General features: G+C 33.4%; 1 protein-coding gene and 1 long non-coding RNA gene across 4 annotated transcripts in view; one reads left to right on the top strand and one right to left on the bottom strand.

The window, feature by feature from the left end:
- Positions 1-13,154, top strand: part of LOC136999427 (uncharacterized) — a 220,981-nt gene that overhangs the window by 74,194 nt on the left and 133,633 nt on the right. The gene's annotated exons all lie outside the window — the stretch shown is intronic.
- LOC105678060 (uncharacterized) lies at positions 4,178-11,270 on the bottom strand. Of its 3 annotated transcripts, XM_067348191.1 has the most exons (7): positions 10,546-11,270; positions 10,010-10,259; positions 7,243-7,536; positions 6,715-7,011; positions 6,195-6,460; positions 5,618-5,712; positions 4,273-4,317 (listed from the first exon to the last, which is right to left on the bottom strand). In XM_067348191.1, the coding sequence occupies exons 2-4, from the start codon at positions 10,068-10,070 to the stop codon at positions 6,767-6,769; spliced, it is 600 nt and encodes a 199-aa protein (XP_067204292.1). In that variant the 5' UTR covers positions 10,071-10,259; positions 10,546-11,270; the 3' UTR covers positions 4,273-4,317; positions 5,618-5,712; positions 6,195-6,460; positions 6,715-6,766. The 3 variants fall into 3 exon arrangements, with proteins under 3 accessions (XP_067204293.1, XP_067204292.1, XP_012232486.1); XM_012377063.2 differs by lacking the exon at positions 6,195-6,460 and having other exon boundaries at positions 4,290-4,317; XM_067348192.1 differs by lacking the exons at positions 5,618-5,712; positions 6,195-6,460 and having other exon boundaries at positions 4,178-4,317.

Here is a 13,154-nt window from a genome sequence, read left to right as displayed (position 1 = left end):
ATTCATCCACGCTTTCTCATTTTTCCTTTGTTTTCGGATCTGAGAAGCACATATATCCGCTGACTTTTCCGATAATTGAGAATGTTTCGGCGAATTCTACCATATAATAATCTTTTGTCGGCACACGTCACGAGAATTTGCGGACCAAATGTGAATCGATTCTTTTTTTTTTTTACAAAAGAACTTTGCAAATCAGCAGTTTTACTATCAAACACAAATACAAAGTAGAATTTATATCGTAACGTTATATAGCGCGTATGTTAAAAAAGATTTAGAATTGCAATTTGATTGCAAAAGCTTTTGCGATGGCATTTTAACGCGCTACATTTTTCTCGTGATAGAAGGTTCCAAGTGTAATTCGTGCAAAACGAAAGCGCCGCTCCGTCTGCCGATTTCGCGCCGACTTTTTTCGTTTTTCCTCTCCCGGAGTTGGAATGACGCACGACACTCTTTGATTTCTCGCCCGACACGTTTCACGTCTTTTCCACTTTCTCTGTTCCGTTCTCTCTCTCGCTATCTCGCTTGGCGATAACCAGCGCCGCCTTTCACGTAATGACGGGCGAGTAAAACAATCATTAATCTGATCTGCCCCTCTCTTTCGCGTTTGTCCCTTTCGTTCGTTTTGTGGGCGCGCAGGGACGAACATTAATTATCGGAAAAAGGTACGGCAAAAACATTGAGCTCACGTGAGCTTACATCTCGCCGCAGCAAGCTCGAAAGTCCGGCGTAAAGCGAGAAAAACCTGCTTTTCCAACAGTCATTTGGAATCCTCTCCGTATACGCGTATGTAGTTCAGGTATCGATCCGATCGATTGTAACGATAATCCCGAACCATGTAACGCGCGCATATATGTACCGCGCGCGGACGCGCAATCGTTTCGTCGATAGGCGTTCTATTAATTTTAATTCGCGAACGAAATCCGCGAATGCGCGCGGCGTCGTTACATTGGAATTCTTTGGGCCGCCCGCTGCGAGAAAATATTTAATTCGTTTTACGCGCACAATGGGATGCGGAGTGCAGCGTATACAAGCGATATCGAATTCCACTAGCGCGGCGGTTCCGGAGGAAGATCTATTTTTAGACGCGAGGCGAGCGAAACCGCGTTTTTCTCGCATTCCCGACCGCCTCCTCCCTTCCGCGTCCCTCCGCCGCGCTCGGTTCCCTGTACTAACGCGGAGATGCATCGCGATCGGTGCTCGTTTTTTAGAGATATCTTAGACTCGATAACGGAAAACCTTGTTACACTCTCAACGTTCGACCGTATATCTAGTCCCCGTTTCTCTGCTCCACAACTCAGACGTGTCACCGGGGGGCTAACGACAATTCCCGTATTCTTCGACCGTTCGACAATGCGTCCTCCGCACTTATTCAAGCTTTTCTGATCGATTTTCGCCGGGATCGCACAAAAGCCAGCCTCGTAAATTCCCGGTCGACAAGCGAGCGGCGCGATGAGTTTTCGATAAGCCTCATTCTGTAATTTCAATCGTCGTACATACGAATTAATTACGCCGCGCGTAATTTTTGACGTACATGAAATGAATGGTTCGCGAAATTTAGTTCCGCTGTAATGCATTACTATATTAAACGGCACGTCATATGCGAAATTCTACGCGTTACATAAACGAATTATTTTAAACAATTTTGCCTACAAGTTGGTGGAATTGTTAACAAAATCAAATGCTTTATTACACATTTTACACGTACTTTTGTTCAAAAAATCTGAGTATTAATGAATCTATGCCAGTTTTTTTATATATTTTATATTACTAACTTTTTCTATACATACATATACTCTATCACTATATTATAGATATCATCCGCAATGCGGAAAACTATTTGTCGCATATCAATCTCTGAGAAAAATTAACTTTTATTCTAAGTCTTATCAATGTACAAACTTTTATAGTTTTGGAAGACTAATTGTAAGATGTAAGTTATCTTTACAGATAAAATTTTTTTTTTATTATATTCGAATTATGAAAAATGTGACGAGTTCACGGACCTTAACATATCTTTCCGACAGTATCACATTTTTAATAGCTCTATTTGATGTGATTGTATAACAAAGCCAGCATTGTTACGACTTTCAACTCTTTTTCACTAATTTGAGTGATTTTTCTCTTATTAACGCGACGCTGTACCGGCCGTCGTCGATCGCATTCTCTCGTCTCGGTGCGCCGAAGGTGTTTAAGCTGAACGGCGCTCAACTTTTAAATTATTACTCGGTTACCGAGGTTTTATTGCGCCAATAATAAAAGCGGGCGATATCGTGACCTGCTCCGTTGGCCTTTCCGCCTTTCTCCCCTCGCGTTCTTCTCCAATATGTGTGTGATGTTTTGTTATAGCAGTGAAATATAGTGGTTACTTATACTCGGCATGTCGCCCACATCTACCCACGTCTTTAACGCTCGCACTGAAACACGTACGAGACCGCCGTGCAATACGGGATTTTGTTGTACCGCGATCTCATATGATAAAGAACCGTTAACATTTTCATTTTCCACGTTTACCTTGTTTTTTTCCCTTTCTTATCGCTGTGTTATTTTACACCGTGTAACATCCTTGTGAATAGGCGTTATGTGTCCTTTTATGTGGAACGAAGGAAGTAGCTGTGACGCGCGTACATGGAGAAAACTTTATATAAAAAATTACTGTGTACGCGGCTACTGCCATATCGTAGTAATTTTTGATATAAAATTTTCTCCCTGTAAGGGCGATTCTCATTATTTCGGTTTACGGGTGGTAATGAATTGTTTTATAGTAAGTTGTCGGATGACGATTGTAGCGTTTGATGAGAAAACAACGCGCTCTCGCGTCCTTTATTACGCGTCCAAATATATCTTACATAACGCTATATTGTACACGGATTAAATGTGATACCGTAAAACGATACAAAATAATTCTAATTCTAACATTCATAATAATTTCTAATCTTTGCATTATCGAGTGATGAAAAATGTATTATGTATTATTCTATTTTATATATAAATTTCTATATGATATATTATATATAATATAATATAATTAATATATATTATATATTATTACATTATAATACATTGTAATAAGTATATATTATATTAAACAAATATAAAGCTACAAACAAAAAGATAACAACGTACAAAAGAACTGTGCATATGTTACATCACATTGATATAAGTGTTATTACTACGTTGAATGTACTTTCTCCGCATATTTGTTTGTCGAAACAATTACACAATTTACGTATAGACACTCATATCTGCATGACAAATGTATTCAATTATCTTTCTAAAGACAGAGAGAATTCTGTCGTAGCTTTAAGACTATGTATTACAATTAATATTGTGTATGTGTGTGTATTGCAGTTTGAAAAAATATTATTATGATTTTAATCACATGCAATCACAAGATGATCTTTGCTATTAATGATAAAACTAGATATTAGCGAAATGAGTAAGATTATTTGGATCTAGTGAATTAGCTTAATGACGCACTAATCACTTAATACATTTTTATTATTAGATATTCTGCATTCTGTTAAGAGTATAATACGAGTATAATACGAATCTTTACTTTTTTTACTTATTAAATTGTTGAATTACCATTATAAAGCCAATCAACGTAATTATGAACACGCCTGCTGCCCAGATTATCCTACAACAAGTAAAAATCGCTAAAACAAAAAAAAATTTATTATAGCATTGGAGTCAAATTGATATCTTTTTATATGTAACTTTCTAAATTCAATATTTAATGCATCAATAAGATTTGTCTTGTAACTATTATATCAAAAGTAATCGTCAAAAATATCTTATTTGAATGTAACAGAATTGTTTATGTTACATAATTATTGAAGTAATGATTAATTTTTCAAAAGTTTTAAAATTGAATAAAATATTCTTTTTAGTTGCTTTCCAAAAATGAAGTTAATATCGTTATTGTTTATCTTTTACGTTTAAATGTCAATATCTAACTGATGTTTATAATTCACCTGAACTTACGCTTCTCTCCTCTCGAGCCTGTTACTGTCACTGTATTGGTGAGAGCACTTGTGCTCGTAGTTTGAATTTGTTGATTCGGTACTGTCGTGTACATTGTGTCGTAAGCTGGCTGGACATGCGAATAAAAATTATTCGATTGCGGATGTGGATAACTAGGCATCTGCGAATATTCTTGATTGTATGATGTTATGTGGTCAGCCGAATTGTGTCTCGGTTGTTGCATCGCCTCTGCGTATGACGGCGGTGCCGAATTGTGCGGCGAATGTATAGTATAAATATTTGATCCGTGATGCATGATTGCTGAATTATCACGTCAAGATATAGCTTCAGAATCTGAAAAGAAAAGAAAATATATCAATATCCTCTTGAAAGAAAAAAATAGATACTTAAAGTACATTGGATTAATAGTGCGATCAGTATAATGCGCGAATATATGTAATATAATAGTAAAAATACTTATAATTTTATTTAGAGAGAATTTTATTTACACGCATATTTGATATATGACCAAGATTTCTAATATAATATCATAATAACTATATAAATACATTTTGTTTAATTGCATCAAAGTGCGTAAGATCACGTTTAAATTAAAAGTTTTATAAATTTTAAAATTGATAGAGGTGCGTTTTTATGTAATTATCGATAAATTTAAAATTATATATGTGTTATACTTTAATTTATTATTTAGAATTATTAATATACGTATCCCATTTATTCTCTTATTAAAATATGTTTCTTTGAAACGAATGGCTTTTTCTTCAAACATATTATCGTTAATAATATTGAACATATTCAGTGTGGTTGTGAATAAAAAAGTACTTAGAATATTTCTTGCGATAGTATATTTAATTGAGATATTTCAATGCCAAAACTCTCTCTCTCTCTCTCTCTCTCTCTCTCTCTCTCTCTCTCTCTCTCTGTGATTATCTTTATATAGATATATTATATGTATATAGCAGATATGTATCATTAATTTTTTGTTATTATTTCCTGTTTATATTGATATCATTAACTGGAAGCATTATATTTTGTTACAATGAAATGTATGTATCTCATCGATAATCTGTGATGATTTAATTTTGTCTATCATGCAAATTTGATTTCTGTCATAGAGTTCTAAATTAGATCTTAAATATAATTAAATGAAGAAATGAAATAAGGCTTTTTTGGCCAAAGATTTAATTTACAGAAAGTGTTACTGGAGATGAAAACAGTAATACAGATTAAAAATTTTGTATTCAAATTTTCTACAAAAATTTTTCACAAAGATTTAATAGCGATATATACACAGGTTATATGCAGTTATTTTTTATTTTTATTTATCTTATTGAGATTATATACTCCAAATTTTATTTATCTTTTATCTTGGAATTCATTTTTCACATTACGAAAAATTGATAACTCATTGACGATAACATGTTTCAGGAAAAAAATTGTCCGTTTGAAAGAAACAAATTTTATAATTGATAAGGAATGAAAAAAATGTATATATAGGTACTAATTTCAAATAATACTTGTTTTGTAATTTATTTAACTTTTGATATAACTCTGATTTCATATATCTTATGTGGATGAGTGATAACGAATGAAACACATATAAATATAAATATAGAAAATTTTGTTTTTATACCTTATATATTGTTGATTTTTATAAAGACGATAACGTTACTGATTCTTTGTAATGTGCAAACTTATGTAGCCAGGCATATATATTTCATACATTGCCTGCAAAACCACAATAATTACGAAAATTTTACACTTTTACATATTTTGGCTTTTTTACAATTTAATTATTTTTTCAATGTTGCACGTCCTCAAAATGTTTGAGTAAAAGTCAAGTGCTTGTTAGTGGTTTCAGTTAGCAAGGCGATTACATATCAACGTTCTAAAGATAACTTAAGCGTCATATTCATTATCAGCCTTTACGGACAAATCACTTTTTTCTTGCGCAATTTTAAATTTTATTCAACAAATACTATTTGTCAATACAATTGATACAAACATTGCTTTAATATCAATTTTTCGAATTGTTTACAATTTACTATTATGTAATTCACCAATTTACAAGTTTTTATAAAGGTTTCAAAATATTTAAACACGTGCACATATTTATTAAATATACGATTATTTATAATCAATCAATATTATGCACATAACAGTTTAAATAGCTTGTGTGAAATAGGTGAAAATAAAATTTTTCTATTTACCAGTTATTAAAATATACACAAATATATATGGAATTAGTTATTAAGCGAGAAAACTCATACAAAATTTAGATAGTTTTAATTTAAAACAAATTGTATCACAGCATCTAATCTCCAATTTCCAAACAAAAAAACACAGTTCTTAGTTATCAATGATATAGCTTTGTGCTATTGATGAGTTGTCACTGTCAAGCACCACGCACGTGTCAGTCTGTGAGCAGTTGTATTAACGTTATTACCAGCAGTTACCAGTATTATCACTCCCACTTCTGAAAGAAATATTGAAAGAGCGGGAAGTTTAACTGCGTGTCAGCAATATTCCGTATAATTGAGAGAAATTAAGTTATGTCCTAACTTGTAGTATTATATCAATCTATAATTTGCATAGCAAAATATTAAACAATGTAAGACCAGAAATTAATGTTGAAAACATATTTATATTTTTAATATGTTACTATTTTCATATACGTCCCAATTGTTTGCCTTAAAAAAATTATTTTAATTTATGCAATTTTATATTTACATCAAATGATCGAAGACAAATCTTGGTAATGTCAATCTTCGTATACATTAAGTTAGAAGCTCCGTTCGTCATTGTCGTAGGATGATTTAAAAGTTGAAGTCTTGTTTGCTAATTCATTTGCGGTTGCTGTGACTTTTTTTAGCGACGACGCGTCCTTGTCATCCTTTTCAGCTTCTATCGCCTTGTGCAGAGCATGTGCGAGTTTTGGATGTTGTATTAGGAAATACACAATTCCAATAATTACGCCAGTAATAATGAGAATTACTACTCCAATGATACAGTATGTTATACAGGTTTCTGAAAAACAACAAAAAAATTATGTTAGATAGAATATATTGCAATGTGCATGTATATATAAAGTAATGTACAATACATAATGAGCTGTATTATGGCGCATTACAATATATTCTGTCTAATTGTAAGTTATGAATAGCAATTATATATATATATAGAATTGCTATTCATAATTAAATCCACGTGAGAGTTACATAAAAGGATTATTCTTTATCGATATTTCCGCATACTGACCAATGCGGGTATCTTTTGCTTCAGCTGATGTATTTTTCTCGTTAATCTTGCTGTCGTCGTTATTTTCGTTAATGCTATAACCTACAATATCATTCAAGGCCAGTTTATAAGATGGGTTATAAGCTGCTTGAGTTACGTAAGGATTATCACAAGATTGTCCAGAAGACGATGGATAGACGAAATCGATGGGTGTTGGCTGTTGTAGTAGAAAAAGCTCTGTGCTTCCTTCGTCACATTCATTTTTCTGCATTATCTTTTTTGAATATACTTGTTCTTTTGGCGACGAAGTCATCTCTGCATATAATCAGACATGCGTGTGCATTTTCCAATATGATAGAAAAAAAATATAGAGGCATTGTACATTTATGTAAAATCATATTTAAAAAAATTTTTTATTTTTACTATTTTCATTATTGTATTGATTTTTCTTTTATATTTATTGATACAAAGCAATTAGCGGCAATTAGCAAAATAATTTATGTATTATTGTGATGAAGGAAGAAGATGATTAAATGAAATTTTGTTAGATAAAATAAAAGAGATGGAAAGAATAAGTTGCCACATGTTGGAATCAAACAAGCATTATTATTAAAGCCGTATTCATTTTTTGAACCTGGTTTGCCTTGAACATTGGTTTGCCTTGCCGTCTCTATAGCGGAAATTTATTTTCATTTCATCAAATCGCTATCCGATCGAGTCATACTCTCACGTAAAGCATCGCGATGTCGATATCGGGGAAAAAAGTCTCGCGAGCGATATGTGATGCGTTCGTATTTTATCGAGTGTCGACTTTCGGCTTTAAAGCTTCGCGTACGCGATAGCTGCTGCGACGCTACGCGAGGGAACCGTGTTTATGGATTAGTCGGAGCCAAGTGATCTCAGTGATTCTCAATCGGTGCGGCAATAACACGAGTATATCCCGTTGCCAAAAAGTTCACGCGTACGAGACGCATGTGGCGCGAGAGAATCGAAAAGGTCGGCGGATAGAAAGAAGAGCAGGTCGCGAGAGGGGAAAAATGGGTCGGCGCCGGGGTTTAATCAATGGTTTCGGCGCCATCCGGGCGTGTCTGTGAAAAAAAAATGCACGGGCCGTTTGTATAACGATGCAAAATTCGAATTGTCATTCGATTCATAGTAGTGCGTTCGTCGAACGCACCCTCTCTCATCCCCGTCACGATTTCTTGCCGATACACGTTGCGTCGCTACATTTCGTCTCCCATTCGTCGTCCCTTCCGCTCACGCACGTCGTTTTATCGCTCGTCTCTACTTTTCCCAGCTTTTTGTTTCTTTCTTTCGAATGACGTCGTTGTGGCGCGCCACCCCGCGAGTCACCCTGGCGCCGAATGTGACACTCGTCGCTCACACTCGTCAATGTTTGGAAGAACGATGAAAAAAAAGTTACGTACGTGATGTCGTGTCATCAACCGAATTTAACTTCTACCTATGCCGGCAAATAAAAGTGTACGAAAAAGGCCGAATGTATGTGCTTGATCATTTGTCGTGACGAAAGAATTGATGACAAGCATAGGAATTGCGTTATGTCTGAAGTACTTCCGATTTAACTTAACAAATTACTGCGACTAATTGCCATTTTATTCGCCGTGAATAATACTTCAAAATTAAAGTATCAGATATACTTCGGATTGATTTCGTACAAGAGAGTAATTTAAAGAAAAATGAATATTTTTGCTAATAACTATTGTTGAAAAGGTCTTATATAATATAATTTCTATTAATGGATAAATGAGTATATTTAAAATAATAAGAATATCAATAAAATAATAATGCATGTGCTTATTAATATCAATTATAGCAAACTACATTCTTTTTATAAAACTTTATAACATTAATGACTCACATATTACAGACGTCAATACCAATTGAATTATTAAGAACTTATAAAAACCAGGCATATTTGAATAATTATTTTCTCATAGTCATCTATGTTAATGTACTTTATAAACATTTGTTTTAAATGATTCTGTTTTTTATTAAAAAATATCATGAATAATAAAACATTTTTTATGAATTTTGCTATAATTTATAAGTGGAGGCAAAATAATTAAATTCACATTTTGTCATGGCGATTTACGTGACACGGAAAATGTCATATGTAACTCCCGTATGTGTAACACGGTAATATACGATCTTAAAACGTCAGAGATTGTGCTTCCGTGAGACTTCGGCGTCTAACGTGTCGCACCGGAAAATGTACTCAGACAGGCTGTCGAACGCTAAGGCACTGAATTCATGCCACATAATTTCCGGGTGTGAAGGTGGTTTCTGTCAGCGAGGAAGCAAAATGGCAATGTGACATCCACGGTAATTCGCTACAGCCATATCATCGTGTACACAACGTTGTCGTGATATCGAACGTACAATTAATGACAAATTTTCTCAAAAGAAAGAGAAGCTAGGCAAACACAATAAAATAGCTAGACATTATAGCTATAAGGCGTTGAGATTATAATCAAGGTTTTAAAAAAAGAGTGTAAAGTTGAATGATCACAGTTTGCGAGATCAAGAACATCGTAATAATAGTTTGCCGCCTGCTTTTTTTAAAACTTTTTATACAACAAATTACGTCACAACAAATTATTCTTCGTTAAGAAAGAGTCTTCATTTCCTTTCAATTGCAAACATTACTCGTAAGATTAGACTCTAAATTAAAAATATTGTTTGAAGAATAAATAAATCTTATATTCATATAATAATAATATATATTATATATATTATTAAATTATCTAGTAAATGTGCATACACTGACCTTCTGCATTGTAGATACTTATATTCTTCTTACATCTCTTTATGAAGTTAAATTTATGCATTATGAATCATTCTTTACATATTTATCTTTACTATGTACGTGTCATTAATATTAAATGATCAGTGATTGTATCTTGGACATGCGCAATGCAATAGCGAAGAATTCCGATCTGTGCAAGCAACTTATACCGCTCAGCTATTCTTGTTTTAGATATCAATTTTTTTGGTATTGAAGTATCGTGCTTCTTAAACTGTTTCATAATATAAATACATTACAAATTATAAAAAAATAATATAATTTGGATTAATAACACAATTTAGTAAAGTATTTTGTTAAAATAAAACAACATATAAAAATTGCGATTGCACAAGTGAGCAATGAATGGAATATAGTAATGCCAACATTTGTTATTGAATTAGCGTTATGTTTTCTTCGTGTTAGCCTGTTTTTATGAAATGCAAAATAGGAAATTCACATTTTAGCAGTCACAGTCGCTTCAATATATTATTTTTAATGCTATTTGAGAATTTTTTTACCACGAAAATAGTGAGGTCACGTTTCAGCAGTCACGGTCGTTTAACTCTTGCGATTCGTTATTTAAATCATAATTTCAAAACACGTCTTTCCATCTGTTTTACGTGTACTATGAAATACATGCAAATCAGAGCGTTCACGGACGCGCAAATTCCATCAAGCTCTTCCGCGTTTATCTCGCGGGATGTTTGCGCATGGAAAGCCGTCATCTGCCAACTTAGCGATTTCTACTTGCTGCTACGCGGTTAGATTCGCCGATCCATAAAACTGAAATACCATCAAGGCTAGAATCGAGAATGCACAGAACAGGCATGAACAAACGCTGTTGCCGGGTTTTGTCCAGTAAAAACACATTTCACATCCAGCCACATGTAATAATTGGATTCAGTGATATTAACGAATGTACGACAATTAAATGCTATTGTAGAATGTACAGATTTATATTTGTAATTTTTGCATTTATTTTATATAAATATAAAGTTTTTTTTTTTTTTAACACTGAAACTTCAACTTGAGTCAGTCCAAAGACGCGAAGTCACGATAAGCACAATTCATAAAGAAAATTTATGAATTCTTGCGTCTGATTGCTGATAATTGCCGAAGAACACTTAATCGCATGCATCGAGATCAATGAATAATGTTTTTTTTTATATTTGACGTCACGAGCGAAGAGTAATGAGCGCGACTTTGAAAGGATGAATATGTACAACACTGGCCGTTACTTCGTTCTTACAAATAAGACACACATATGGAGTCGTTTCATTAGACTAGTCTGATGAAGGTCGCATAAATAACCGCACATGCGCAAGCATCTACGCGAACCACTTTGAACGCCTCACAGAACGATGAGAATAGTGACGCAACAGTCGTAAAGAACTATTGATAGGCTACTTTATACTGATGGTGGTGGTTATGGAATCAAAACATTTTTTGGATTAACTATTGCTTTATCATAAACGTAAGATTATCTAACTTTACCATAAACCGATACTATTTTACCATAAAACTTTCTACATATTATATGTTTTACATAAAAAAATTTTTTTTAAAATGCTTGAAAAGCCGTATAAGTTAATTATCATTATTATTAGTTATAAATGTCAAGCAAATTGAAAAAAATTTGTTTTTGAGAGAAATTGTTTATTTATTGTAAAAATTGGTGGTGGCGGTATGATGATATCACGATGCTGAACAGTTGAAAGCACAGAGAACGTCAATCGGAGTTTTTCCCGGATTGCTATGGATTTCGCCGGGATCAGTTTCTGGAATTGCAAAATTGTACAAATGTGTATTTAATTTAATATCAACTACGGTTCCTCGCTGAAAAAATAAATATATCACGTATAACGAATACGTCTGCGGATATTAGAAAAAACATCCTTCTGATCGATATGGGCGCATGTGATCGCGCGATTTTAAATTTGTGTATCTAAATATTGATGTATACGCATCATGGAAAAATATTTAGAAACTGGATAAAACATGCACGAATTATTAATGGAAAGGTAATCTAAAGTATCTACATATTCAGCAATGCGTAAAATATATTACACCGTCATATCATGACTTTCGTTTATATGCGTTACACAATTAGAGCACAGCTGTTCTGGAAATCCGGTTAACTTTTTCTCGGTCGATGATGCAATATTTTTTTTTTGATAATTAACATACATTATTTTTAGAAACTATGGTTAATGATTCAGCTTTGAGCATTTCTTGTTGTATATTATACTACGCAGCGAAGTGTTAACATCAGATTTAATTTAATATATTAGCAGGAGACAAAGCGTATCTTTCAGCCACTGACGATCACAACTGTAACTGTAAGTTGATTGGTGTGCTCATTTCTTGCATTACCCGCATTCTCTCTTCTTAGAACTTTGCTCTTTTACTTAATTGTAGCGCGACCCACATTTTACGAGCTTAGCGCGGTAGCTTCTTGATTAGTAAGAACCTTTTTTGTCTGCATAAATATTAAGATTATAATCATGATATTTTTATAATGTAACAAAACTGACTAATTGTAAATTAAAATAAGTCTTATCTCTCAAATACTTTAATTGTTTTTTGAGTAAAGAGTATTTGAGAATAATTAGTGCATTGCAAAATATAAATAATCATCAAAAAAGCATAAACAATTTTAATTTTTTACGTTTTTTATATTATAATATAAACATGAAGTTTATATAAGTATAAATATGAATAAGTATAAATTAACACATATAATTTCTATTTTTTGTTAGTTTAATGATGTCATTGAGGTCTTGAGAATATTTTAAGAAATGTCGACTTGTTTATCTCTATTTTTTTTTTATGGCCTTCTTGCATGAACTTTGCACTTATCACGCTTTTTGTTACGTGCTCGAACTCGTATACAATTTTCAGTTTCAATATTTTTCGGATAAAATTCACGTACCGGTGGCGTCGGCGTTTCCTGACATTATCCAGGAACAAATGGACTTTTAAATTGCAGCCACGGGTCCCACCTGTAGTCGGCGCGCGACTGTTGCAATGGCCGCCGATAACAGATGCAACGACGCGCTCGTGCCGGTTCGCGACAAATTCATGCCATTATATCTTTGTGTTTGCTTCGACGCGCACACCGCACGTA

Source organism: Linepithema humile, chromosome 1 (genome assembly GCF_040581485.1).
Source record: "Linepithema humile isolate Giens D197 chromosome 1, Lhum_UNIL_v1.0, whole genome shotgun sequence".
In the NCBI taxonomy this organism is placed as follows: domain Eukaryota; kingdom Metazoa; phylum Arthropoda; class Insecta; order Hymenoptera; family Formicidae; genus Linepithema; species Linepithema humile.
The sequence above is the reverse complement of the archived record's forward strand: the minus strand, read 5'-3'. Positions and strand labels throughout refer to the sequence as shown.

Excerpts from the sequence above, each read along its gene's own strand:
- LOC105678060 (XM_067348192.1), bottom strand. The coding sequence starts at position 10,070 with ATGCATAAATTTAACTTCATAAAGAGATGTAAGAAGAATATAAGTATC. Across the intron at positions 7,537-10,009 it reads AAGTATCTACAATGCAGAAG|AGATGACTTCGTCGCCAAAA; the intron begins GTCAGTGTATGC and ends GATTATATGCAG. Across the intron at positions 7,012-7,242 it reads AGCAAAAGATACCCGCATTG|AAACCTGTATAACATACTGT; the intron begins GTCAGTATGCGG and ends GTTGTTTTTCAG.